The sequence below is a fragment of the Pseudopodoces humilis genome, chromosome 1, assembly GCF_049639895.1.
Source record: "Pseudopodoces humilis isolate 2021_Gansu_Grassland_sample_001 chromosome 1, ASM4963989v1, whole genome shotgun sequence".
NCBI classification, from domain to species: Eukaryota; Metazoa; Chordata; class Aves; order Passeriformes; family Paridae; genus Pseudopodoces; species Pseudopodoces humilis.
Window position 1 is genome coordinate 130,804,491 of NC_142200.1, and position 27,466 is coordinate 130,831,956.

A 27,466-nucleotide genomic window follows, 5' to 3' on the forward strand; every position below is an offset into this window, starting at 1 on the left:
GACAAATTACTGCCCATTTCTACCCTGCTGCCTTTCAGTTCTGGCACAATCGTGTTAGAGGCCACTGTGTAAATGAAGCATCAAAAATAGCTATTTTAATTTTCTTTTTTACTAAGCTTTATTGGTTGTTGTTGTTTTGTTTGTGTTTACATTTTTAAAATTTAATTCTTAAGATAAACCCTCAAAGTATTAAGATAAGATTATCTTAAGATAAACCCACTAGTATTGCTTCTGGCAGCTCAGCTGCCTTTCAATAGATTAAGAAATTACTGCTTTGAATTAATGCATCTAAGACTTCTGCTCCTTGAAAGTGTGACCTGAATTAACAGTGTGAGAGAGGGACAGAAGACAACCTGCATGTTGGGCTCTTGCAATCACAACAGAAATTATATAAGTGATTATAGCTGGGCACTTATGATACTGTAACTATATTATCTCTGTGAATTTAAAAATAAATAAGTAAATAAAATTTAATCTCAAGTTTAGCCCTAGCTAATATAGAAAAGCCTTTCCTGCATAACCACATAAAATTTCTGGTCTCATTTCAGCTATACCAGATTTCCAATTTCAATTCATTAGAAGCCTACTCCAGAAGTTTCATTTACATAGATTTTTTTGTTCAATAAAACAAAAGTCAGTTCTGTTTCCAATTATACCTATGAAAAACTAGTAATTTCTTACCTGCAAGTTTAATTTCTCCAAATCCAGAAAATGCCAGTCCAGTTGGCAATTTGCCCTCCTACCAGCAGATGAAGACAGGAAATAAACCAAACAGACTAATTCCCTAAGAAAGGGAATTACATCAGATGAGTGTTCCAGTTCAAGAACTACCTGAGCAGTGAAAAGTAAAAGTGAAAATAAAAGCTTAAAAAAAATAAAAACATTTGCATAAGAAAGAACAAGCTTTAAAAACCTTTATTTAGGACAGGAGATGTGGAATGCAAACTCAAATTGATAGCATACATGAATATAACTAAAATCTGTAAAAGCAACTCCAAAATAAAAAGGGAACTCCCAAGCTGTCAGTACTGTAGCACAGCAGTGAGCTGTCTGGACTGGTATGTCATTGGACTTAGAGAAATTAGATCACAGGTATGAAAACGAGTTACTTACCAGTAGATTTTGATGCTGCAATACAGCATCTCTCTCAGATTTGTGCCCTGTACACTGACACACTATTCCCCAAACTAGATGCCAGAGCAGTTAGATCCCAGCAGACTTTCTAAAGGCAGTTGCTGCAGTGAAAAAAAACCAGTAATGTCCTACTGCAACATATTTTCTTACTCTGACCAACAGATCTTCGTGTGTCACAGCAATGGCACTACCTGTGCCACAGAACAGACATCCCTGCAGCTTCTTCAGCATTTTTTTAATCCTCCTTTATTGTCTCTTAGAGAGATCTTGGACTATATCCTAACAAAATTAATTATCAATTTTATACAGCCTTTGATTTCCTTGACCTTTGGATAACTTGAGGAAGTTTATACTGTCAGAAATACCAGGAGCTGGACTCCTGAGTTCTAGTCTAACTGGAGATTTTGTTTCTGAACACAGACATGCAGAATGGATCAAAACATACCATAATAAGTTATCTTTGCATATGCTCACTAAAATAGCACTGCAGCAAGTGACTGACACTCTTCACATCTGTGGACAAATAACCAGGCCTGATTCTCTGGAAGAGGATAACAGGCACAACACAGCCAGTTTTCCCAGACAGTAGGTCTTGACAGAAAACAAGAGTACTGAACTTGATGAGCAACCAAACTACTGAAAAAGCAGAGAGCAGGTTTAAAGTCAGTTCTTCAACTATCAGTTCCTCTCTGCTGGGAAATTGAGGACTCTTAGCAAACAAACTTTCTTTTGACGGATTGTCTAATTTGCCTTCTGTAAATATCCTCTTAAACTCAGTTTGTCATACAAGGATTATTTTTCCCTTATGTCAGGGATGTAAATACAACATATCTGTTTATAGCTGAATTCCTTTTAAAAAACATTTCTACAAGGGTGTGAGAAAAAAAAAATCAAGATCTTTCTCAACAGATCAGGAAAACTGGTATTCTCAATAACTTTTCTGTCATTTTAAATTGATTCCTTTGAATTCAATAAAAACAGGATAAACAGCCGCAAAATGGATAAGTAACTTTGGGTTGACTGAATGACCATTTTTTCTTTAAAATTTTGCTATCATGTTAAGCCAGCAAGAGTTTCAGAAGAGCTATCCAACATGGTAATTAGAAGATTAATCTTCTACATACACACAATTATTTGCCAAAACTAGCACATATAGGCTGTTTCATAATGCCGTGGTTTTAATTACAAACAAAAAATTAAAATATTAGCAGCAAGCCTTGAGTAATACAAGTCCTTCTTGGAAGCTGAATGTGAATTCACAGAGCTGCCAGACTATGCAAACAGTAAGGCAGAGCTTCAAAATCTTAGAAATTGCAGAATAAAAAAAGAGGAGGGCAAAAGTCTGATCCAAGGGCAAAGGGGTAAAAAAAAAGCTCCAAATAAAAATCCACAATCAGAGAGTAAAAGTAGAAATGGGGACATGGGAGGGGGTAAATGGTTGCAAATAAAAATCTTTGCCAAAGCAACTTGAGTTATAATTTGGATAACAACATAATGAAAAATTACAATGTTAAGTGGTTGCATAAGAGCATCTCAATGACCAACAGAAAAAACACCTGTCTATATCTCAACCACTTGCCAAAACAGGACAGCAGCTATTAAAAGCTTCTTGCTCAGGAAATCAGGGAGTACACTGGTTGTATTTTCTTGGTTATAACTTCAGGCATTTCACTTTATCTATTTAAAGCCTTTCCAGAACTCATTTAGACTGTGCTTTACTTTAACAAAATATCGAAGAAACACAAGACACAAAGTTAAAACTGGAAAAACAAGCTGTAACCTGAATTTACAAATATCACCCATAATTAAAAAAACCTCCAACATTTTTTCAATTGTGTCTATGCACACTGAACTGGAACTCATCCTTCTTTTGAACAAACTATTTGTATTTTAGAGAAATTTATAATTTTGTTATGAAAGTATAAAAATAATTTTCTAATACTTTTTATTTGATGAAACTTAATTCCTGATCTATTTAAACCAATAAATCTAGTAAAATAAATTCAAAATTTAGGATTATATTTAAATATAAATTCCTTTTGTCTGATGAATTGCAGAGATACTCATTCCTTCAGTAAATCAATGATAAAGTAATGTCTGCAAATACAGAAGTAGTCTCTCCTCCCCATTCTAACTTGGCACTGTTCTTTCACCCTCAAAAAAATGATGATTTTTTCTTACTATTTTTCATTTAAAGCCCATTTAGTTTGGTATTGAAATTCATGTAACTTGCATTAAATATATTAGAAAAATTAAATTCTGCTCAACTTTTCTCATTTATGTATAAGCAATATGAAATACTTGCTTTTCCCATCAGTATCTTCTGGAATATAGAAATAAGTGTACAGTAGATGAGTATGAAGGTTAAGAAATTAATCACAAAACCCTGTGACTCTCAGAAGCAAATTGTTAAATGGTTAAATACAAGGTTATTTATCTAAACAGATCAAGCACAAAGAGATCAAATTCAGGCTCTGTGATTGCAATCCAGCAGTTAATGATTATGCACCATGATTGACTTACCATCATTTTTACCTGTTTTTTTCTAATCCCTCCATTTGCAGTATCAAGTTATTCAAACTTTCATGAAAACAAAGCCTCAGGTTCACCTGAGGCTCCAGACACAAGATAATTCTCTTTATGAAATTAGAAGAGGAGGACATGATGTCTGCTGTCTTGCTATGCCAAAGCAAGTATTCTTTTTCTGCCACAGTTCAGGTGTATTAACAGAGGAAGAAATTCTTAAGCTACACAATATGCTTTCCAACTGTGAATGCACATCATTTGCAACTGCATTGTACCGAGGCCTTCAGAGGCTCAAAACTTGCCATTATTATTATTTTGAAAGGCCTCACTTTTCTCTCTTCCCAATCTTTTAATTCTACATTGGACAAATATTCTGGAATTTGGAATTTTTGCATAAGGTGCTGATGTCCAAGTAACTCATTCAAAGGTTTCTTGCTTGGTACTTCTATGCAATGCCTTTATCCATAGAAGTGAAGCTATGGGAGAAAAGATGCCACTACAAAAACAAATGTTAGTATTACATATTAGACTCCTAGAAGGGGACACACTGCCATGCTAATGTCATTAAGTATACAAAATAGTGAAAGAAAAGTCCCTTTGGGTCTCTAGCACACCAAGGGGAGTGCAGGGAAGAAGGAAGCAGAAGGCAGACTCCTCACAAAAGGGAGTATTTTTCATTTTGGAGTCAGAAAACATTTTGCTGTAAAAATTCCAACACATCCTTGAAGACACCAATAGCTTCAAAAGCTTTAAACTTTTTTTACAATGTTCAGGTTTATTTTAAAATAAACCTTTTAACCCTCCTTTTTAATAGTTCAGAATGAGATATTAAAATGTGAGGGTTTAAAAATAAATGCTTCCCTATCTACTGCATCTTTTAGAGTAAGCACTTTTCTTCAGGTTGTTGTCAACCCAGGAACTTGGCTTCCCCTTGCACAATAAACCCACGTGGATTCTGTGGTAGTATTCTAAGAATAGAATAATCATGTTGGAGGCTTGATTGCAAATTGTTTAATTGTGCATAGTTCTGTACCTTGCCCTGTATGTTCCTCTCTGAATTGCAGGAGTCTCTCTGTCTATGTCCTACGCCCAGCTGAACTTTTCCTAGTTATATTTGCAAAAAAGGAAACACCCATGTCTTCTTGGTTTTCCACCTCACTAAAAACAGAACTTCCCTTCTTGCTTCTCAACTCACACCCTTGTAAAACAGAATGGGATTACAATACTGCAGCAAACTTGAAAAGAAAAAAATTACACAAAAACAAATTTCAAAACACTGCCTAAACAAGTTTTAACATTTCTCAGAATATGTAATATTTTTTCTATGCTGTAAAAAAAACCTCAAACACACACAGACAATTTGAAAAAAGGACCTGAAAATCAACCAGACTGCAATACTAAGGATTTCAAACTGCTGCTCAAATTTGAGGGAGAAGCAGAGGACAGACAGGAAGCATTACAAGTAAAAGCATGGCTAATGTGAACTAGGGTTTGATAGCAGGATCCATGAGAGCTTTAAAAGGAAAGGATTAGTATTCTCAGTTTTCACATTCTAGGAAAGAAACTTGCCAAGATCGAAGATTAAATTTTAATCTTCAACTTCCTTTCAGTGAGGAAATAAAGCAGCTGCAACAAATTGGATTTACTGTACTTAAGCAGTTGAGGAATTCAGTTTCTTTGAAAAAAGAGGAAGCCTTAAAAGAGGACTATCTGAAATGAAGGCAAAAGGGCTAAAAAATTGATCCAGCTTTCCTATTTCTCCAGACAATTTAGGTTTTGAGCTAGGATTACAAAGCCAGGCAACCCACATTAAAGTTTTACTCATAAGGAGACACAAAACACAAGCTAGACTTCAAAGCCTTTGCTCACACCCTCCTGCTTCCATTTTCTTGGAGAAGTTTTTCTCTGCTTTGTTCCTGACAGCACAGCTATAGCCTACATCCTCTAGAGCTTTGTGCCTTCCTCTCTGACCCTCCCCTGCCTGCTCACAGGCAGCACGCTGCAGACTCCAGCGCGTCTTGACAAAGTGAGGACAAGCAGAGATAATATTTTCATAAGCAAGTTTTTTAACCAAATGGGGCATGACCATTCATTGAAAAGAAATCATCTTTGCTACAGAGAACATAGCGTACCTTCCTTTACACAGTCCATAATAGATCTGGTAGGACACGGTGTGTTTGAAACAGAAAAGCTAATTTTGCCTGGAGGTAAACACATCTGAATTTACTCTGCACACTGCTCACAGAACTTGCATTCAGGTGCTACATTCAAGTGAAAATGAGCTGATGGACCTTTCTGAAAGGCAAGGAGCATTACCCTGAGCTCCATGCAGAGCTAACATAGAGGAAAAAGTATGGACAGAGTACTCCAGCAGACAATGCCTGGAAAAGAGGGAAGCGTGACAGGCTGTGCACACCTCAGGTGTGAAGGCATACACAGCACATTGACTGCAATTAAAGAATATCACTGAGAAAAAACCAGCTGCTCAGGGTTGCAGGCACACTGTCATTTCCTGTCTTTACAAAGACATCTGTATTATTCAGATAGAAAATGCAGTATTGCTGGATATTAAAATATTAAGTATTAATATAATAAAAAGTTAAGCTGTATTAAGACATAAAAAATGGAGGAAAAGCAGTTTGGACCTAGAAAAGACTAATTTTGAATTAATTTTGAAGGAACAGCCAGACAAATTAAACCTATCTTTAAGATTTAACAACACACAAAAAAAATTTCTTAGTTGCAGTCAAGCTTAATTCAGTATGTGTCTCCCTCCAATTTAATTTGATTATCTGTGATAATCTTATATTGATTAATTATAATTATCTTATCTGTGCCTTAACCAGTAACAGAATTCCAAACATGGAAGACTGACTTTTTTCTCCCCTAATTTTTCTTCCCTCCACAGAACACTATATCAAGATAAGGATCTAGGAAGAAACAGTAGAGGGAGATAAAGAACAGAGTGGTATAAAATACAGCATAGTCATTCAATTTACAAAATAAATTTCACATAAATGTGATAAATTGATAAAAATAATACACCAGTTGGGACAAAGGGGCTGTACCATCTTACACCAGGCACCCCAACCTGAAAACCTGAAGAAATTCTTTAGGAGGAAACCTGTAGCGGTAAACATAATGCAAATCACTGTTTTCATTTCAGCAAAAATCAAAGGAGAAGAAAAAACTTTTAAAGCATTTTGAGAGTTTTTCTGCTTTGCATACAATGCTTTCTTTTTTCCTTTCACCTTGTTTAAAAGGATGTTCTATGTTAAAGTGATAAACTTTTATAACATCAGTGAGATCAATTTTTATAACATCAGTGAGATCAATATGCAGGAAATGAGCCAATCAGGAAATTGATGGAATCTCTCTCGTAATCATACATCAATATTTAACATATACAAATATCAATTTCAGATGCAGAATCTGAACTTTAAAGTAATAAAAGCAGAGTTTGTTGTAACACAGGCAGTGTGTTAGTCAAAAAAAAGACTAAGAATCACCCTAAGGGGGGAAAAAGCCTGTTCAAGCTGAGCTAAAGAGTTTCAATGCAAGGATATTGTGGGCCAGGGATTCCAGATTTTGCCCAGTCACATCTTTGAGCTAACTAGTCCTTCAAGGCAATGGTCTTAAAGTGAGATGCAGAAGATAATCCCTTGAGTTACTGGAAAAAAATCCTTTTTGTACCGCTATAATTTTTTTTTAAATGTAACATTTTGTTTCTTTCATCTTTATCGTATACTCTTCAATTTGTATTTTTTATGTTTAAGAATGTAAATAAATAGCACAATAGAATATTTATATAATTTATAAATAATTATACCTACATTGTGGGGGTGCTTAGAATTTTTCTCTTAATGGGGTGTGTGATCAAATGTCTCTCTGTGCTTTAAGAGACATTCAACATTTCTTTGCAGAAACATAGAGGAGGAAGGAATGTCTGCCTCTGTACATTTTGAATACTCCAGGATGCAGTTCCTTGATGATCTGGGATCTCTCTCCCTCCAAATCACAATTCTGCAATTTGAATGTTACAGAATTCAAACTATTTTCTTCATCGAGGCATGCCATGGATCATAGGCTTCTCCTGGCTGTCCTCCTGTGAGCTGTTATTTTCAAGCACTTAAGAGCTGCTGTTTTTATGTACTTTAAGGCCTTTAGAACTGCCTCATCCTCACTGTAAAAATACACTATTCTTAGAGAAGAATGGAGCCAAATGCACTGTTCTGTAGTGTTCAACTACAACAAGTCCTAGGAAAAAACACATCACAGTGATTACATCTGAAGAAACACATGAAGGCCCTGAGTGGCTCATCATTATTACAATTCACACAACTGAAATGCCTCTGAACACTGACGGGCTGGGGGCATTGACCACCTCTTCAAAGCCTGTTCCAGTGTTTGACCTCTCTCTGGGTAAAGAAATGTTTCCCAATGTCCAGTGAGAACATTCTTCCTGATGAGCTGTGTATTAGCGTAAATGTGCTGAACTAATAATCAAGTTGTCTATTGCATATTCACTTTTCTAACTTGATTTGACATGCCAACAAAGTAAGAAGTCCAATCCCCAGATGGCTGAGCATATTGCTAAGAAATTCAATTAAGCTGAGAGACACAAAAAAAGATTACTCTTTTGTGAATAACTAATTGATAAATTTCCAGCTTCACCATTTTCCAGATATTGGTATTCATGAGATCTGTAAAATGGCTTTTAACTAAATTGGAAACTATGTTGTTCATTATAGTTTGAATATTCAAGTGTGTGAGACAAAGAATACCGAAAACTGTAGAATATGAGACATAGCAGCTGTAAATGAAAAATTCTTTCCAAATTTTTCTGACCTCCTATTCCCATATTTATTTCATGCTTTGCAGCAAACCCTGTTAGTAAACATGCATACAGAAAAGTTTCTGTGTAAGAAATCTAATTTTTAACCTGAAGGCCTTGTTGATCTGTAGATCCTGGATTAACTGGTTTCTAAGTCAGCAACAAGAACAGTCTGTACTGTCAATAAAGCCAGGTCTCTATTCCTTACCTTACATTTCTTATTTTGGTGGGGGAAGGCAGAAATAGATATAGACTCAGATTCTGTCAAGTCCACTGACAAGACACATAAAACATTTTGCTTTGCAAGCCTGTGAAATACCATTTTGGAAACCACAACGAAACCTTACTCAACAGAAGTTTTGAGTCACAGACCTTGCTAACTTAAGAACAGCAGCCAGTAGAATAGAAGAGCATCACTAAAACAAAAGCATAGAATGTTTATTTATAATAGTTTCAATTATACAGCGAACAATCCTAAACCAGATCCCAAAGTGTTTTACAAACAGCAATGCAGTATGCCTTGGGCCAAATTACAGTCCCAAACTTGCTCTTATCTGCTGATGAAGAAGTCAGTTTACAGCATACATTCACTACTTCAAAATGCTAGTAATGGTAGCGTAACAAAACACTAAGTTTTGGTATTACTTTAACATCATTCTAAAATGGCTGGACCATAAAAAGCAGTTGGCCAAAACTCATGCCTCATTACAGACACATTACTGATACAACACATTCTGTTGCCAGGTCACCTTTGGTTGGAATAAAAAACCCCAACACAAATACCAAATATGATTAGAATAAGTTAATTATGACTGATGTTGACCATTAGAAACCTGCTAGGAATATTTCTTCCCTTCCTTCATCTGACAGGCACGCTGCACTCACAACAATAAAAATGTAAAATTATACAGTTCAGACTTCCTGACTGCAGTGTCTCACAAACAGATATACAAGAACACTGTCAAGATACAACAGAGGTTATTCCACAATTTGAGCCTTTACATATTAAAGCCATCAAACAAAATCAAACCTGAAAGACCGAGATCTTCAGAGCAATCTGACTACATATATCTCAGCTAAAATTTAACAGCAGGTATGAACTTTCAAAATTTCCAGTATCAGAGTTGGTTTAAATGACTTCACACCTTCCCTTACCTCCTCCAAATAACCAGGGATGCCAAAGCAGTATAACATGAATCATTAGGCATATCAGTAAGTTCAAAGAAGAATTCAAGAACAGGTATGTCTCAAAAACTTGCAGTCTATCAGAGGGGGAAAAATAACTTGGAAAAACATTTTTTTTTCTTACTCAATTCTGCATTTGGCCTAAATAAAATGCCAATTCCATACTTCTGAACATTTTCATAAAATCTATTTTAATCACTGGCAATAAAATGATCTATCATGAGAAAGAGAGCAGCAGGAAAAAAAAAAAAAAGCTTTACCTACAGGCTTGAAGTACTATGTAGAAAAGATCCTTTTGGATGGTGTCTTCATCTACTCTCTTTACCATGGATTGTTTCAAAGATCTCAGATGGCTGCCATGTTACTCCAGGGCTCATACATTTATAAATTAATCCAGATTTGTGGCAAAATAACTTGGTTTATATTTGTTATGAACAGAACATTCGACTGCTGCAGGTGCACCCTATGGCAATTTCATGGCAACCTATCACCAGACAGTGAGTCTTCCATCCGCCTGAGTCTTCAAACACAGAATTACAGAATGGCTTGGGTTGGAAGGGACCTTAAAGATCATCTTGTTCCAACACCCTGCCATGGGCAGGGACACCTTCCACTAGACCAGGCTGCTCAGAGACCCATCCAAGGTGGGAATGTCTCTGCAAAGGAGAGAACCTCCCTACCCAACAGACAGGGCAGAGAGGATAAACTGTGTAATGATCATAAGGTACTCAAATATTTATCATACCAGAAATTGCAGATGCTATTAATAAAAAATAAGCTTTCTTCTGTTATAGAATTTTGACTTGCATTGAAGAAAGGGTGATAGTGAACTGTTTTTCCAGTTTGAATTGTTTTAGGACTACCAGATGAACTTCTATTGTGTCTGAGCCATCACAAATAAATTAACATCTAGCCAAAGAAAATAAATATATATTTTACCCTCTCTTGCCTAACTTTTAAAAAATCATCTTCAAAAGTTATCTGTTTTCAATGCTTTCAGGGGTAGCCTTAAAACTGAAAGTAATAAAATACAAAGAACATTGTATAAAAACATGTAAAAAATTTAAGCAAGTTTACTGTAAGCTGTTTCAGATCTAAAACAAAGATTAAGTATTTAATCTCAGAATTATTCTGTTTTACACTACTGCAGTTTCCAGGGAACCATTCCCAAATCTAAGGCTTGTCAGAAAAAAAAAAACAAAAACAAAATACGTAAATTTCTTTAAGATGTTGACTCATTTCCATAGGTTCAGAAACTACATATTATATAGTTATATAAATTAAATAATTTAAGTAATACTGCTCTAGCAATGCTTCTCCATTATGCTAACTTACAACTGGTCTTGCAGTTCCACAATGATATATTCCAGCTGCTCCTTCTCCATTTTATGGGCTAGATCCATATCTTCAATTCTTTGTAACAGCAGTTTATTCTGTGAGACAGATTCAGACAGCTGGTTTTCTCTGAGTCGAACCAATTCTTCAAGATAACCCTGAAAATGTAAGTTATTAGAAAACTTTAAAGAACACACTATCAGAACCACTTTTAATTATGCATGTTGATATTTTTTGCTTTATGATGTATATGATTTTATTTTGGGTTTGCTGTAGGTCTTGTTAATTATTTATTTTTAAAAAGACTAGTAAATTGACTTTAGAGTAGTTTGAGATTTCCTAATAGGTAACAGGAAAATCATTATTTATTTATATTCTTGCACAAGAGTAGAAAAATGGATGAAAAAACAAGACAGGAAAGCCACCAGCATGAAACACTAATTCATCTTTAAAAAACAACTGTCACGAGTACAAGAAAAAGATCAGAATTCTACAGCTGAACATTGTGAATACACAAGGGTAAGAGGAGAATATATCTACGTGGTTCTTTATAGTTAATGAATGTGATCCAGAATTACCATGAATAAAATATCCAATCTTATTTTAAAGTTTCTTTGAACTTCTGAATCACACGTTAAAATGACAAAGAAGGTTCCAGCATGTCAGATGTTAGTAACTTCTTAGAAATTGTCAATTAAAACCAGGTACAGCAAGTCTACAGTACATAAAATTGTGCACATTCCTTCGAAACCTGTGGAAAAATGTGCAACTGTTTTGTAAGTGCCCACATTTTAAAAAAGGTACTAAAAACAAGGCAGCTTTCAGAAACACAGAATAGGTGTGTCTGTTCTCAACTCCTGTTAAGAAAACAGGTTCACATTAGCTGGTAACAAAATGCTACTAGTGTAATTCATCACCACAAAGACCGTTAAGGGTTTGAAGCATCTCCGGTATGAGAGGGAACAGAAGGAGCTGGGATTGCTCAGGTAAGGGCTGAAGAGGAAAAAGGAAAAAGAATTGTATCAATGTGAATCAGAGTTTAATGGGAGGGTGTATGCATGATGGAACCAGACTCTTCTCAGAAGTGATAGCCAGTGAAAAGAGGCAATGGGCACAACCTGAAATACAAGTATATAGAAAACTAGTTAAATTATAGGAAAACTTCTCTTTCCTCTTTCCTCTTTCCTTTTTCCCTCATTAAATGAACACTGGGATGGGTTGTCCAGACAGTCTGGGGAATGTGTATCCCCAAGATATTCACAGCCTGACTGAAAAAGGCCTTGAAAAACCTGCTCTAGTCTACTTTATTCTGAGCAGGGGAGTTGGACAAGACAATCTCCAGAGATGCCATCTGACCACAACTATTCTGTGATCCTATTGTTAAATATAGTTCTAGTCATTGGATAGATTTAAGTTTGATAGGGACTTTTTAGTTTCAGTACAAATTCCAAGGAATTTTGAGAGCTTTTCAGTATGCCTAGTTCTGCCTCATCAAATACAACTGTTATTTTGACTCCTAAAATATTCCTTGGAGTTCTAACTAGCACTTCAAAAGTAACAAATGATGTGTTACAACAATTTAATTTCCTGCCTCTCAAAAACACAAAAAAACCCACAACAAAACAAAAAAATCAAACCATTTTACAGAACCATTTCAGACCTGAAGCACCAGTATCAGAAACATAATCCTATGTACATAAATACCTCTATCTATAATGACACAGAGATGCACATCCCATCAGTAAAAGCATTTAAAATTCCAGTATAAACAGTACGCAAATAATTCACTAGTTTACTACTCAAAAGTGAACAGCTTAAACCATTCCAGGACAGGGAAGGAATAACTCCCATATAAATAACAAATGTGCAAAGTATGACTCATTGATCTGGACAAGAGACAACTTGGAAAAGACGAAGTCATCGTATTTCCAGTGGCCTGGGCAGGGCAGAAAGGAAGAGACAATTCCTAACTTTTCAAAAAACAAGAGCTAGGTTGCATGAAATCAAGCTCCTAGGAGCCAGATTCAAAAGACAGAACAGGAGGCAGTTTTTCACACAACAGACAGTAAATTCACAGAATGCTTTGCCAAAAAAAATTGTTTGGATGGTGAAATTTTATATGGGATTGAGGGGATATTTGACAAGTATTTGGAAGAGACATCTATCACAGATTACCACACAGACAAACCTTTTAGCTTCAGGAAGCCCCTCGGCTAATATACACTGGCCACGAGTGCATTAGAAGAAGTGGTGCATAATGGTGTGCTTTTTGTTTATTCTTCCCTGCACATCTGCTTTGGTCAAATATCCAAGATAGGATAGTAGGATAACCAAGGAGTCTTGGTCAAAACCAGAAGGAGTGCTGCTGATCCAATAAAGCAATGCTAGGATTTAGCTTGCTAAAGTAATACCTGACCCTATGGTAACTCTCAAATGGCTCAGAAGAGAGACCTTTATCTTAGCTGCAATCCAATTGCTTGTCACACTGTAACTGGGTGCTATTAATGACTGCAGCAAACATACTTACTTGGGAGGCACAAAAGGAATTTATCACTGTTTGGGCAAGATGAATGACAATAGAGCAAAAGTAGGATCCACCAGAACCTACTGTATCAGTTACTAAAGACATTATTTTTAACTTGGTCTTCTTGTTACACACACCCAGTTTTCCAACACACAGAATGTCAGAAAGCCCCTTTGTTCAAATAAAAAGTCTCTGATTAACTGGTACCTACTGCACTGAGTGCAACTCAGTTGTTGGTGCAACATATTACTGTAAAAAAAGGGAAAGGACAGAAACACTTGGGAAAGGAGCTCTATTACCTAGTCCATCTTAATGGTAATTTGTTCAAGTTGTAATAGAACAGATGCAATATAGTTGAAGTGAATCATAAAAACTTGACAGGCACATCCCAAATGAAAACAATAGAAAATTTTCTGACTGCAGGAAAAAAATAGTTATTTTGCTGCTGCAATTCCAAGTAGATATTCCAAAGGAGAACAACTAGGAACGTGTCAACAGCTGTCAGAGTAGCTACCATTTTGAAAACTGTTTAAATGCACCAAACTTTCCAAAGATTTATCCCAAAACTGAATTAAATTCACCCCTACATTAGTTACCTATAGAAGTTAGCAATTCATTAAGAGACTGTTACCAGAAATAACTTCCATGGAATGGGAATGGTTCCAAATCTTAGACTCATGAATAAACCAAAATCACCATTTGCTGTTACAGCCACTGACAACCCTTGTGCTTATGCAGACATAAAGGTTCCTAGTGATTCTGACTGTGGATGTGGGCTACATGTTTCAGTACTTTTTCTACACATGTATGTCACAACTTTGATGGAGTATCCTTGGAAATGAACCATTTGGAGGTACCAAGAAAAATACATATCCCCCTATTTTGTTCTCTTCAATGCTTCTACAGAACCGACAACACTCTCCTCATGGTGGGGAAGAGCGTGCATTCAAACTGATCCTATGTTTTTGTCTGGCAAGGATGAGAATTCCTTCCAGTGGTTCAAGAGAAAAGTTTTCATTTACGTATTTGAAGAGATTCCTTTAGAATAGCATATTTTGCTTTATAAAGAGAGGGCCCCAGGAACATGAGTTCTTTCCATATGGAAAGTAATATAATACCAGCTGAGAAGATTGGACCAGCAACTTGGATGCAACAGCTCAGGTCATATTTCAAAAACAAGAAGTCTAAGAGACCCAAAATACAAAAGCAATAATTGTATGCATAATTAAAAATATATAAATATATATTAAATATCTATTATTCCATAGTAGATATGACTCTTCCACTGTTACATAGAAAAACTAGCTATGTTCTTTCAAGTGCATTAAAATAAACCGATTTTGATTCTACCTGTTCCATATTCAGGGAAATAATTACACCTCCAAGCACCCTTGTGTGGCCCCAGCATTTCATATGGTTTACTCTATTCAGAGTTTCATAAAAATCGGATTCTTACTCTAGGAAAATAGAATACTAAAAATACTAATAGTTATTTTAAAAAACTCAACCAGGTGTTAAATTTTTTTCCTGCAATTTTTCCTGACCCCTCCTTTCTTTCTCTGTGCACTATTTCTTCAGTGTGTGTGAACAGTCTGCCCTCTTCTCTCTCTACTAGCTAATATGCATTTTAATTACCGTAGCTGTAATATGCTAATATTAAACATGAAATGCTAATATGAAAATGCTAAATTACTAAAAGGTTTGGACACATATTTCATTTCACTTTTAAGGTATGTCAGATGGTAGATGGAAAACCTACCTTTGGCTTCTACAATTACATTCAATATGCTGCCTAAATTAAAATCCAACATAAACACATCCTTTCGTGTTTTCCTTTCCCATTCTCCTTCAATCAAGTTGTAAAACTATTTTCTAAAACCCATCTCAGTATCACTGAGAAGACAGTTTTGCCTCTCATCTAAATGGATTACTTTGCTGATCCTTTTTGTTTAGTTTAAGACTTAGTGTTAAAGTTTAACATCACTATCATCATAAAAGCCTTCAACTGTCAGTCTACCTACAACAATAAAAATCTGTGGCTTCTAAGGAAGAGAAAATTCATGTGAACTTCAAGCTCACAACCTAACAGCATTAGAGATACAGTGTCTGTAACTCCAAGATTGGATAAAGAAGCCGAAACTTCTATATCAGATTGTGAAATCTGAGCTCTGAATTACTGCAATTCTCTTCCCCAACTTCTCAAGCCTCTTTTCCCTCAAATCAGGGAGTAAAGATGTTTGGATACTCTGAGAATCATAAAATTTAGGACCACTTACATGAAGCTAAACAATATCTAACAATACATTTTCCTGCCTTTAGTTAGACGGATATGTCACCATTTGGCTGGTGATGAGCTTTGGTTCCATAGCCCCCACACAAAACTAATCTTTTACCTTCTGTTCCAATGCAAGCCGGTACTTCTGTTCTACCCTTTTGCATTTGTTGTACCAACTGTTTTCATCTGTGATGAAAGGAGGACCAATGTTCTCTGGAGTACTGCCTTCACTGCCACTACTGCCCAGCGTTCTTAGCTCTTCTTCATCACTGCTGATACTGTCAGAACTGAAGAATCATATTTATTAGCCAAGTCAAAAACTGTGCTTATAAAAATGCAAATTCTGGTCTAAATTGAAACATTGCATTTCTAAAAAAGCTCTGCAAACATAAAAAAAGCCCTGAAATGTTGGAATATGATGGATTACTAAACACAACTTGTATTTCAAGCTTTTGTTTCTATAGCCACCTAAAAAACGGGCAAAATTTGCTTGTGATCTTCATCAAGTTAGACAACTGTATGTGGGCTACTTTGCTAAGTACTAAGGGTAAATGCATTACAATAAGCTATCTAAGGAAGTGATGATTTAACCTTTTCTGCACAAATTCAGGGCAAAGTGTAATATCTAAAACCAGATTTTTCTTAAAAATAAAAAAGCAGGAACCCTAAAAAGTGGTTGTTATTATGTTAAATCTAGATAAACTTAAATCAGAATGTGTATCTATGTTTATAGCAAAGATCCTGTGCCTGTTACTTCACAGAATGTATCTCCCTACATAGCAAGTAGACTCATTGTTAAAATATCTTCCAGAATCAATGCATGCTAGAGAATGCAGACATCTGCCTCAAAGACAAGAATTTATTTGGTCTACAGAAGACAGAGGGCATGTCACCAATGCATATAAATATCTCAAAGGCTGGTGTCAAGAGGATGCCGCCAAGCTCTTTTCACTGGTGCCCAGTGACAGGAGGAAGAGCAATGGCCATAAAGTAAAACACAAGAAGTTCCACCTCAACATGAACTGAACTTCTTTACATTGAGGGTGGTAGGGCACTGGTACAGGCTGCCCAGGGAGGTTGTGGAGTGTCCCTCTCTGGGGACATTCAGAACACATCTGGACACATTCCTGCTCCAGGTGACCCTATCTTGGCAGGGTCTTGGACTGGATGATTTCCGAAAGTGCCTTCCATCCCTAACAATTCTGTGATTCTGATTTATCCCAGTACCCATTTGAAAATCTTCCCTTACAACTGTATTTCCCCCTACACTAACAGAGTTTGCTAGGTTTTTTTAAAGTAGTGATTTCCATAACCCCACGATCCTGCCATGATATAAACTGAATCACAATTTTTGTGTCACTAACATGTAAGCTAGTAAGAACTTCAGGACTGTAAATAGGATGTTTCATGCTCAGTTGTACATCTTCAAGACTATGCCAAACTGCTTCTCTCATTTTGGTAAACCTAATAACAGAAAATATATCATTAATTTCCATGCTTTGTGGTGATGTCAAATTGCTACTTGATTTATTAGATAGTGAGAATTCTTTTTATTATTAATCATAAGGCTGATCAGAGGAGGAAAATGGAGCTAAAAAGTCAGTTTACATAGCCATTGGTCACGACTTTCTTTTATGTGCTAATGTTATGTTTATGTACTTATACTGCCTACGTCGTATCTTACATTTATCAGGGTATATATAATTTTTATTTACAAAATAACTACTTCTTAATTTTATGGCTATATAGAAAAGGCCTAAGAAAAAGGACATTTTGGTCTGGTGATCATCAAAGGAGATGCAGCATTTGTTTCCTACTGAACTGTTATTCTGAATCAACGAAACAAAATTAGCATGACTCACATTTCATGAGTCATGTAACAATTCCAGCAGTCTGAAAGAGCAAGGTAGCTGAGTGTACGGGTTTGTACTTAGAGATAATTATCATTGTGCATATGAAATGAAAAATAAGAGGCCAAATAAAAAGTAAAATTTTGCCAAAGAAATAGAATTTTAAAAAGCAGAGTAAAGCTAAAAAATACCTTTGGGTGAACTTCAAGTACGGTGTATAATCTATGACAGCTGGATAGCTTCCATCCAACCCCTCGCCCTTCAGACAAAAACTGATAAAACAGAGCAAAAATAGTAAGTTTATTACAAGAAAATTAAATGACAGTGACAGTTGAATATTACCAACCTGAAACTTCATTTTTTGTAATTTTTTGGTGCTATAAACCCTAATTTTTAAACATTCACTTTTATTCTTAATAATACAAAGAGATGGCAAGAGAATAACAGGAAAGCTAACTGAAACAGCAGAAACAGAAGAATTAGGGACAAGCTTGGAATTTTCCGCATTCAACATTATTTAAAGAGTTTGCAGAGTGCTTATATAACCACTCTACTAAGTAAAAAGTAATTTTCTCAAAAATATTTCAGGGTCTTTCTCCTTTCAGACACTTAGAGGTAATCAGGTTCAGGAAGCTGAGGTACATTACTGAACCTAACTTTTGGAAAATGTCCCTAAATGGCTGTAGTTTTATAAAGCTTTCATTTACACTGTATTATTTTTTTTACTAGAAATAAATGATTGATTTCATGTTTAATTATCACAGAAGTGACAAAATGATCATACTTCCACAAGGCTCATATTCCTCATTCCTCCTACCTCTGTTATTGATAAACAGATTCTAGTAAGTCATAGCTTTTGCTAACTGAATTGCAAAGTGCCATTTCTGACAATGTAGTAATTTAAGTGGTATTTGGGAAGTACATCTAAAGGGTTGTTGTTGTTTCCTCCCCAAAAAAAAGAGAACAAAGAAAGCAAAAAAGCACCCCTCCAAGATCACAATTACCTAATTCCATACTGCTGAGGGGAGAAAAAAAAGATCAGACTATGTTCTCACACAAGCTCATCTCCAGCCCAAACTCGTATTTACAGTTCCACATAGATAAGCTAGCCAACATTTATAAGAGACACTGACTTGAAAAAAAAAATCATATATAACATGCAAGGAATGGCTATGGCTTCTCAGCCATTCAAATCACAGTACTATGAAGGCTCTGCTCAGTGGTGCCAAGCAGTAGGACAAGAGTCAAAGTGCAGAAACTGATGCACAGAAAATTCCACCTGAATATGAAGAAGAACTTCTTTATGTGCAGGTGACCAAGCACTGGAACAGACTGTCCAGACAGGTTGTGGAGTCCCTCACTGGAGATATTCAAGAACCATCTGGACACAATCCTGTGCCATGTGCTCTAGGATAACCCTGCCTGAGCAGGGAGGTTGGATCAGACAATCCACTGTGCTCCCTCCCAGCCTGAAACATTCTGTGATATGTAGCACAATAAAAATGCTCCTGTAGTACTAAGCTGCCATTTTGCACAGAAAATTCTTAGGACTCTTAAAAGCTGCACAAAATGTGTCTTCAAGAGCCAAGTAGTAGTCTGAATACCATTAACAGGTTGCTTTATATTAGGAATCAGAGGACAAAGAAAGAACAAGTACAGCCATACAACTAAGCTCTCATACCCTAGTATGTACCACTAAGGCTTTTGAGAGAAAAACACAGTAAATTGATGTTGACTATTTATGAGAGGATTTACATACTGCAGACCTAATCTTGCAATACTTATTCACATATAGCTGTAGTCCCTCCAAGTACAGGGCTAACACAGAAGCAGTTAAATTTCAAATTATTAAATTAATAAAATATGGTAAGATTTGAATTTTGCTGTACACAAGGCTAGCACTCTTACCATCCTGCAGCATACTTCTGTTCTTCCAGAACATATTTTGTGGATGTAGTTAAGCCAATCTAATGACACAGTGCTGGAAAAATAAGCTATCCTGAGCTTTCAACCTCTCCCTAACCCATTTTTCCTTTTTCTTTTTTTTTTTTTAATGCAAACGTAACATTCTCCTTCTTAAAATGGTATTGGCACTTACCTGACTCCTTGATGGTTCAGCAGCCATCAAGACCTGCATTTTTAGGCTGTTTTCTTTTTTTTCTTTTCCCCAACCAGCTGCAGTTCCACAGCCAGCTGAACTAAATACTCTTTACCACTGGAAATGTTCTGCTCATTCCTTATTTGCTCCTTCTCTAAGCATTATTCTCCCATAATCTCTGCCACTAATAAGATGCTTCTGAGAACCAAACTAGCTAACATCGAAAGAACTATCTGGTCCTCTTACTGGGCATGTTTTTTCATTCTGCAACAATTTAAGCTGGCTCATAGATGGGTCTAACAAGCCTGGCACATAGGTACATAAACAGCAGTAAATCTCTGAAGAGCCTTTTGGCAGTGGTCAATCACTCAATGCATCCAGCAAGGCTACTATTCTGTTTTCTGGCAGTTTACCTCCTATACTGGTTTGTGACAAGCATTAATACTACTGCAAGGTAAATACTAATAGTGAACTGACAGAAGAATGAGGAACAGCATTATTGAACTCCTTTGCCTTGTGCTGGGTTATGAAACTCTCTGCCAGTGGCTCTGCCTGAGGCTAAATTGACCCAACCAGGCATATTAACAAGGTCTTGCACCAGACAGTTTCTGTCTTCTTATAGGTACTATAACTATCATGCTGATGTTTTTTTTTTAAAATAGATATACGTACATTGACATACCATGTTGGTTTTTTATTATCTAGAGTGTACTTGCACCTTTGTTACCTCAAAAACACAGAATTAATCATATAGAAAAGCCTACAAAAACCTGGCTAGAAATTGCAAAGGTCAATTAATGTAAGCAGTTCAGCTGCAGGTAATTTTAACACAAATTGATATTAAGCAGTCATTTGTAGGTCACATTTTTCAAATTTGGAAGTGATAAAGTTAAAGATTACTTTCTACATATGTAGTTACAATGCTGTCCTCAAGTACCAGGACATAATCAAGTATTTAATCACAGCTTTCCTTACAGTTTAAAAATAACTTTAAAAGATGTCATGCCTATCAGCTTCATTTAATAGGTTTGAATTAACTTCTGCAATTAGATTTCTGATTCCTTTTAGGATTTTGATACCTGAAAAAACTACCCCATAATCATGCAGTTATATAAAAGCATAACTCGGTTCTTATCTAGAAGACCCATTCAAGATCTCTCTCTTGCCCTCCTCTTTGCCTCAAGTTTTGTCTCTCAAAGTACCACAGGAATTTAAGAATGTTTTCCATAATACATTGATTTATAAATACTTTTCCTGTGCATTTTGTTATGAAGCATATACAGTACCTGAAATCAATTGCATTGAGTCCCAACAGCATACCAGCAAGCATATTTGCTTCTTCACCAAGAACAATTGCTCCATCGTCATAAAACCTCCTTCAACAAAAAAGAAATTAATTCAGCTATTTTTCATATTTAACAGAAAACTCAAGAAATCCAGTTTAAATAAAAACAATTCATGAACCCCAGAGTCATTCATATTTCATTTCAAATAAAGCAAACTAATAGACTGCATAGCACAAAACACCACAATCTTATAGCACAGAAGAATTTAGATATAAGCAAAAAGAATTTTCAGTATTAGACCTATGAACTAGCAGAACAGGATGCATAAAATGCAAAAAAATTATGAAAGTATGGTATACTTTACCTCTATAAGGAAGAATTTATGTCATGTACATAAAGAAATAATTATTCCATTACATGAAAAGAAGTTCTCTCTCACAATTGTACTTGCAGGTTCTTTTAAAGTTTAATTTTCAATTTTCATTATTAATAGCTGATTTTTCTTTAAAAAAAATTTTCACAAATCAGCTATTTTTCAGGTAGTTTAACTTTTCTTAAAATATTGCATACTGGGGAGATTTTTGCTGGAAGGTCACCAGAATTCACCAGAGAATTACATCTGGTAAGAGGAAAACCAAGAGGTGCTCAGTACCAAAGGCAAGGTTGAAATGTCACTTACTAAGAACCGAGATGCACAGTTCACCTTTACATTCTAGCAGCAAATGAGTGCAAGAAGGTGCCAGATTACTGAATACAACCTATATTTCAGACAACTACCAGCAATACTGCCCTAGCAAAACTCCATCTGTTTTAAGAATTGCATGAAAGCTTCTGGATGGTTCAGAGATGGTGAACATCCAGAAAAGACATGTTTTGAGGCACAGCTCCAGAAACTGAATTGTGTTATAATGCATGCTGTGAAAAGTCCCACTTTTGCAGCTTTCTAACAGACTTCCATTTGCTGTAAGGAGATGAGCTGTCTAAGATCTCAGATGTTCCCAGTAGAAGGAAGAAATCTGTAAGACTTCATCTCAGAAGACAGAAATTATAGTCCTGATAGTAAGGCTAGGAAGTACAAACTCATCTCTGTACTCTTACTTCAGGAAGGGCACTGGGATGCTAAGCTGGTTGAGCCAGAGCACTGAGCTAGAGGGACTGCACAGAGTGATTCAGCACAGTGACTCTTATTTGTGAACAGCAGTGCCTCCAGTACATGCAGATCTTACCAGCCATTTCACTGGCATTTTTAAAATCACTGCCAGGCACCAATCTGCACTGAGTTCTTGTAAAATAGTGCCTAGGAAGAAATCACACAAAAAGGACAGGGCACACCTTCAATGGTGAGATGCAGAAGTTAGCCTGGCAGCGCCAGTGCTAAAGACAGCTGCAGCAATCCAGCCAAACCAACTTGGAAAACCCACAAATCTTCATTCAGTGCTAAACACGTGACATCTCACAATACAACAGTCTGCTATAATTTAAGAGTCTGACCAATTCATTAGAAAAATAATTCTGCGCCCATGCTTAATCAAACCCCTCTTCCAAGTGTAATATGCACATACAGCACTAAGAATGTGATGCTTCATTGAACTAACTCCAGGCACCTAAACACACTAGTGAGGTTTAAAAAGAGCTATCAGCATGATAGATAATCTTGTATGCTACATACATGTGTAACACAAGAAATTCAGAGTTTATACAAATAATTATTAAATATGCATAAAGTAAAATATGTTATTTAAAATGCTAAATAAATGATGAAAAGCATCACCCAAAAAATCAAGTCAGTTATTAGTTATCTGAAATCCCACATGGGAAAAGAAAATATGTCCATATTGTTGTTTGCGACTTTGAAATCCACACAACCAAAACCTGAAAATGTAATTTTTATTTCCATTAGATGTATTTTAAAATATTACTTCAAAAGAAACTTTGCACTTACTATGTTTGGAATGCAAGAGAAGTTGTTTCCAAAAGCTATACCACTGAAAGAACATTCAAATATATTAAACATTAACATGTTCAAATAAATGAATTTGAAACTGCTAATCAAATAAGACCATTGCTATCCACTAACAAACTACACTACCAAAACAGGGACAAAGAATGTACTACTTAACTACATAATTTGTGACCCTACTCTTCCTCATCTCCTCCTTAAAAATCCATGCGAATTTTCAGTTTGAAGCAGCATGAGCAATTTTTTTCCAGATTTTCTTTGTTTTATGTGCTTCTTGTCTACTATAAATGCAAGCAAATCTGGGTAAAATAAGACAACAGGTTTTGAAACTGCAATGAAATGGGATGTTTACCGAGTTGTGCTTTAAAAGTCAGCTGGCAAAATATATGGAGATCTTTGGACAAATAGTATTAAAACAAACTATACTCTAAATGAACAGAAGTCCTTACAGAGAAAATTCTTACTGTTTTAATAGCCCATTTGTTATGTCTAAAGTTTCAGAGCTCAACAAAGTACATGGTTACAGATCCACTTATATTCAGATGATTTCATCTAAAATCTGTAAGACATACTTGTTATGAGATTAAATATCATCTAATAATTACATTATCTAAAACCAGTCCAAAACTGCCAGAGTATTCTTTATCATAGAGCATATTCTCGTCCCTGTTTTTATCATTAGAAGTTAAAACAAAAATCTGTTACACATTTTTCTTATCATGGCAAAAATACTAGCCATGCCCGATCACTAATTCTGCTACTCTACAGTTTTCAAGATGTTCCTGGAATTCTTTTCCTTTTTTCTTCAGAAAAAGTTACTATTATTATTTTTTTTTTTTACTGAGTCCTTAGTCTTTCTACCAATTTTGAAAGGAATACTACATCTATCCTTACTACACCACTGTTTCAGATTTAGTTCCTACTTTAGAGGTTTTCTTTGCTTCTGACTTTTCAAGAATTCCAGGCTTATTTCCACATTTTTTAAGTCATGAAAAGATTTTCGATTTTGCAGTTTTACCCATACTAAAACCAAACCCATACCAACTCTAGACATCTTTCATTAGGTTACAGGTCTTTCATTAATGACATTCTTTACTATACAAATCAAGTGAACCATTCATTTCCAAACATAAATCCCTCACTTCAACAACATTTACTAAAATATTGCAAAAATCAAATTCTTGTAGACCTGGTTGTTTTGAAGTCTCTCAGAGCTGTGGAAATGTATTCAGACAAATGTTTTTCCATAAGTGCTACTCTTATCCACGCTCGACCCTGCAAGATGAAACAGGTATCAAATATTTAAGCATTACAGAAAGAAACAGTTTTACAATCTGAATACCAATACCACTGGTTTACCTGACTAAATGACTGATTAACAAAACTAGCATTAAACAGAAGCAGTTGCTAGGATGTACTTCATTATAGAAATAATGAAAAGAAAAAATGCATTCTTACAAGTACGCAAAGTTTACTGTGAAATAAAGTTATCTAAAATTTTAAGGAGAGGGTGGAGGGATTTTTTCTTTAATTATAAGCTCCAGCCTTTTGAAAAATTCATGTATGTAAGAGGCAGCAGATCAGGGCAGAAAGCTTTACATTTTAAAATCAATAATATTGGAAGCATCCAGTTGTTTCCACAGTAAAGTGGCAGTAACTTGTCCTCAAAGTGATTCTCTTTGTTCTTTCAAATATTTGAGGAGTTTACATAAAAAAATGAGTTGTGCAATATTTTTTCCTCTCAGTAACAACATTATTAGAGAAGGTGCATATAAAGTACAGACTTGAGGCCTAAATCTTGTAGAGTCCAAAAGCAAAACTTCACTCAAACAGTTCCATAAACAACAGGAATAGCTTTAAAAAATAACCCTTAGGACAGCACATTGTCCTGTGTTTGCAGGTCTAGTGCACAGGATTCTAGCTTACAAGAGGGAGACATTTCAATGGCTGCCACAGTTATAACTGTGTTTTTGAGAACATTAGGAACATTTCTTGTAAACCATAGAAACATAGAAACATTTATGTACATAGTAAGATGTCTTTATGCTTTATATATTCAGTGCTTATTGACATCTAGCTGAACATCACTACAGACATTCTACCAGAACCAGTAGCAGATGATAATCCTACTTCAGCATAACCTAACTGTGGCCTTCTAGGGAGCCTACAAGAAAGCAGGAGAGAGACTTTTTACAAGAGCATGTAGTGACAGGACAAGGGGGAGCAGGTTCAAGCTAAAAGAAAGTAGAAAGATGTCCCTGCCCATAGCAGGGCAATTGGAACTAGATGGTCTTCAAGATCCTTTCCAACGCAAACCATTCCAAGATTCTATGAAATACTGGATAAAATTGCTTTCATAAACACCAACAGCACAGCAAAAAAAATTAACATAGATTGCACTGAAATTAAAAGGACATTCACCTGATAGCTGCCTTTATATCACATTTATTTAGCACATGACTGAAACCACGAAAGTGATGATGCTGCTTAGCTGAGGACCAAAGCCTATGCACCTCCAGTGAAAGCATAGACAACTAGCACTGGCAAACCCTTGCTGACAGCTTTCAGGCTAAGAAGGACACTTATTTGGACCACCAGTCAAACTGATGCACATGATCGGTATTTGTGTCAACATGCTCTCCATCTTTTCATATCCAAAGTAATAATCAAAGTAATCCCCTAAAAAATTAAACACTGTTCTCCACACTCACTGCACAAATTAGGTTCTCTGTCTACTATTGGGCATGAAGTAGTCCACAGAGTAATAGAAAGTTTTAATTTATTTATAAGAATATTTCAGAAAATAGCCATGCATCTTATTATCTACTGAATTTAAATATGCATAGCTATTAAAATCTCAGAATTCAGAAATACCTTTAAAATAAATCTTAAGAGCTGATCACACCTATCCTATCAGTGCATATATTCTACACGAAACAAAATGATTAGAAGGGAAAAGAAAAAAATCACTCAATTTCTACAATTTTAATATTTCTTTGGCATGTCCACAAGAACTCAATTTCCCTTAAAATGCTGTGTTTTCAAAAACTTATGTAAAGTAAAAAAATATGAGGACAATCATTTTATAATATAACACAATCATTGAATAGAGAATTTTTTCTACTGAGTAAGAAATCTTAAAGGAAACACATTCCAATTCAAAAGTGGGGCTTTTTAAAAGCAAATATTTACTAGGCACATTAAAAAAAAATTCAAACAATGAAAAAATGTGTAGAGTAAGCTAAGTACTATTTTTTTTTTTTTTACAGGTACAGAAATGTCACAGCAATGCAATAAAAAAGTCACTTTAGCCTTTCTCTTCCCTACCTTAGCTCTAGAAGAACCGACATTCTCCATGTTCTCAATACTGCAGATGCAATTGTGAGAGACTTTTCGGCAAGCTACGCGAATGTAGTCCCAGAAACTACGAGGACTTTCATAGCCGAACCAGGTGATCTGACCTTAAATCAAAATACAAGATACATAAAGATTTATGAACCTCCCTCTCTGCTTTTTGGAGATAAATGTAATTAAATATTCCCTAATATGCTGCGCTTACTGAAAGGATTTCATACATACAAGTCCGTGAATTCTTACTGAAAACTGACTCACAGATGTAAAAAAAGTTGCATTATGCAGCTCAACCTGGTTTGGAAGCGATGCACAAAGAGAAGTTTAGGGCTTTGTGTATATATGTGCATTTTCTTGGGTTATTTCTTCTTGTTGTGCTAAAATAATACTCAAAAGTCCTTCACAGAACACTTCAATCACAACTGAGCACAAAGCTGTGACTTAAAAATATGAGGCAAGAAGTATTTATGCTATTTCTATAGGGAGTATATACATTTCACTAATACACTCAAATAGAGAGTTTTGTTCTTAAAAAAAATATATAAATAAAAATACAAAAATACCACTTTGCTGTGGTAGTGTTATCTTTATTTTAAGAGCAGACTGGAATTTTTCAAAATGTACTTTCATTTGAAGAGAAGCTGATGCATAAGCAAAAAAGTTTTTCTGTTGCAATTTCTTTTAAGTATACACAGAACATTCCCTCAGAAGCTGAACAAAAATAATTGAGCAGATTATTACCCCTTCTGGAACTACAACCAAAATGCTTGACATTTCTCCCAGTTTGCAATGTATTGCACTTAGAAAATGAAAGGCAAAACTACACAGCACTTGCAACATCTCCACATAAATTTCAGCAGCAGTACAACAGTTCAACCCTATTTTTCAGAGTGAACAGCACACTGTTCTCACTTTGGACATACCTGCAAACAGGTATGGAGCACATAAGGTTAATATTGCCCTCTGGTGACTGCTACCATTGCTATATGCAAAACCTTGTCCGCATATAAAATGATATTTTATTTTTAAGCTAAATTTGTCTTATCTCAAATCTTGAATTGCACTTAGGAAGTTTTACTAATGTATGAGAAAGACTTCTAATTCTTTT

The 27,466-nt window shown here is 35.5% G+C and overlaps 1 protein-coding gene across 4 annotated transcripts in view; it reads right to left on the reverse strand.

Moving 5' to 3' along the window:
- The window catches only part of RUNDC3B (RUN domain containing 3B), a 51,047-nt gene that overhangs the window by 9,837 nt on the left and 13,744 nt on the right, over positions 1-27,466 (reverse strand). For all 4 annotated transcript variants that reach the window (XM_088061965.1, XM_014248797.2, XM_088061983.1 and 1 more), the window contains exons 3-8: positions 26,335-26,468; positions 24,197-24,282; positions 21,048-21,137; positions 17,855-17,935; positions 15,932-16,100; positions 11,015-11,172 (exon numbers count right to left, since the gene is read on the reverse strand). In XM_088061965.1, the coding sequence (XP_087918091.1) occupies positions 11,015-11,172; positions 15,932-16,100; positions 17,855-17,935; positions 21,048-21,137; positions 24,197-24,282; positions 26,335-26,468 (718 nt within the window). The remainder of the gene's footprint in view (positions 1-11,014; positions 11,173-15,931; positions 16,101-17,854; positions 17,936-21,047; positions 21,138-24,196; positions 24,283-26,334; positions 26,469-27,466) is intronic.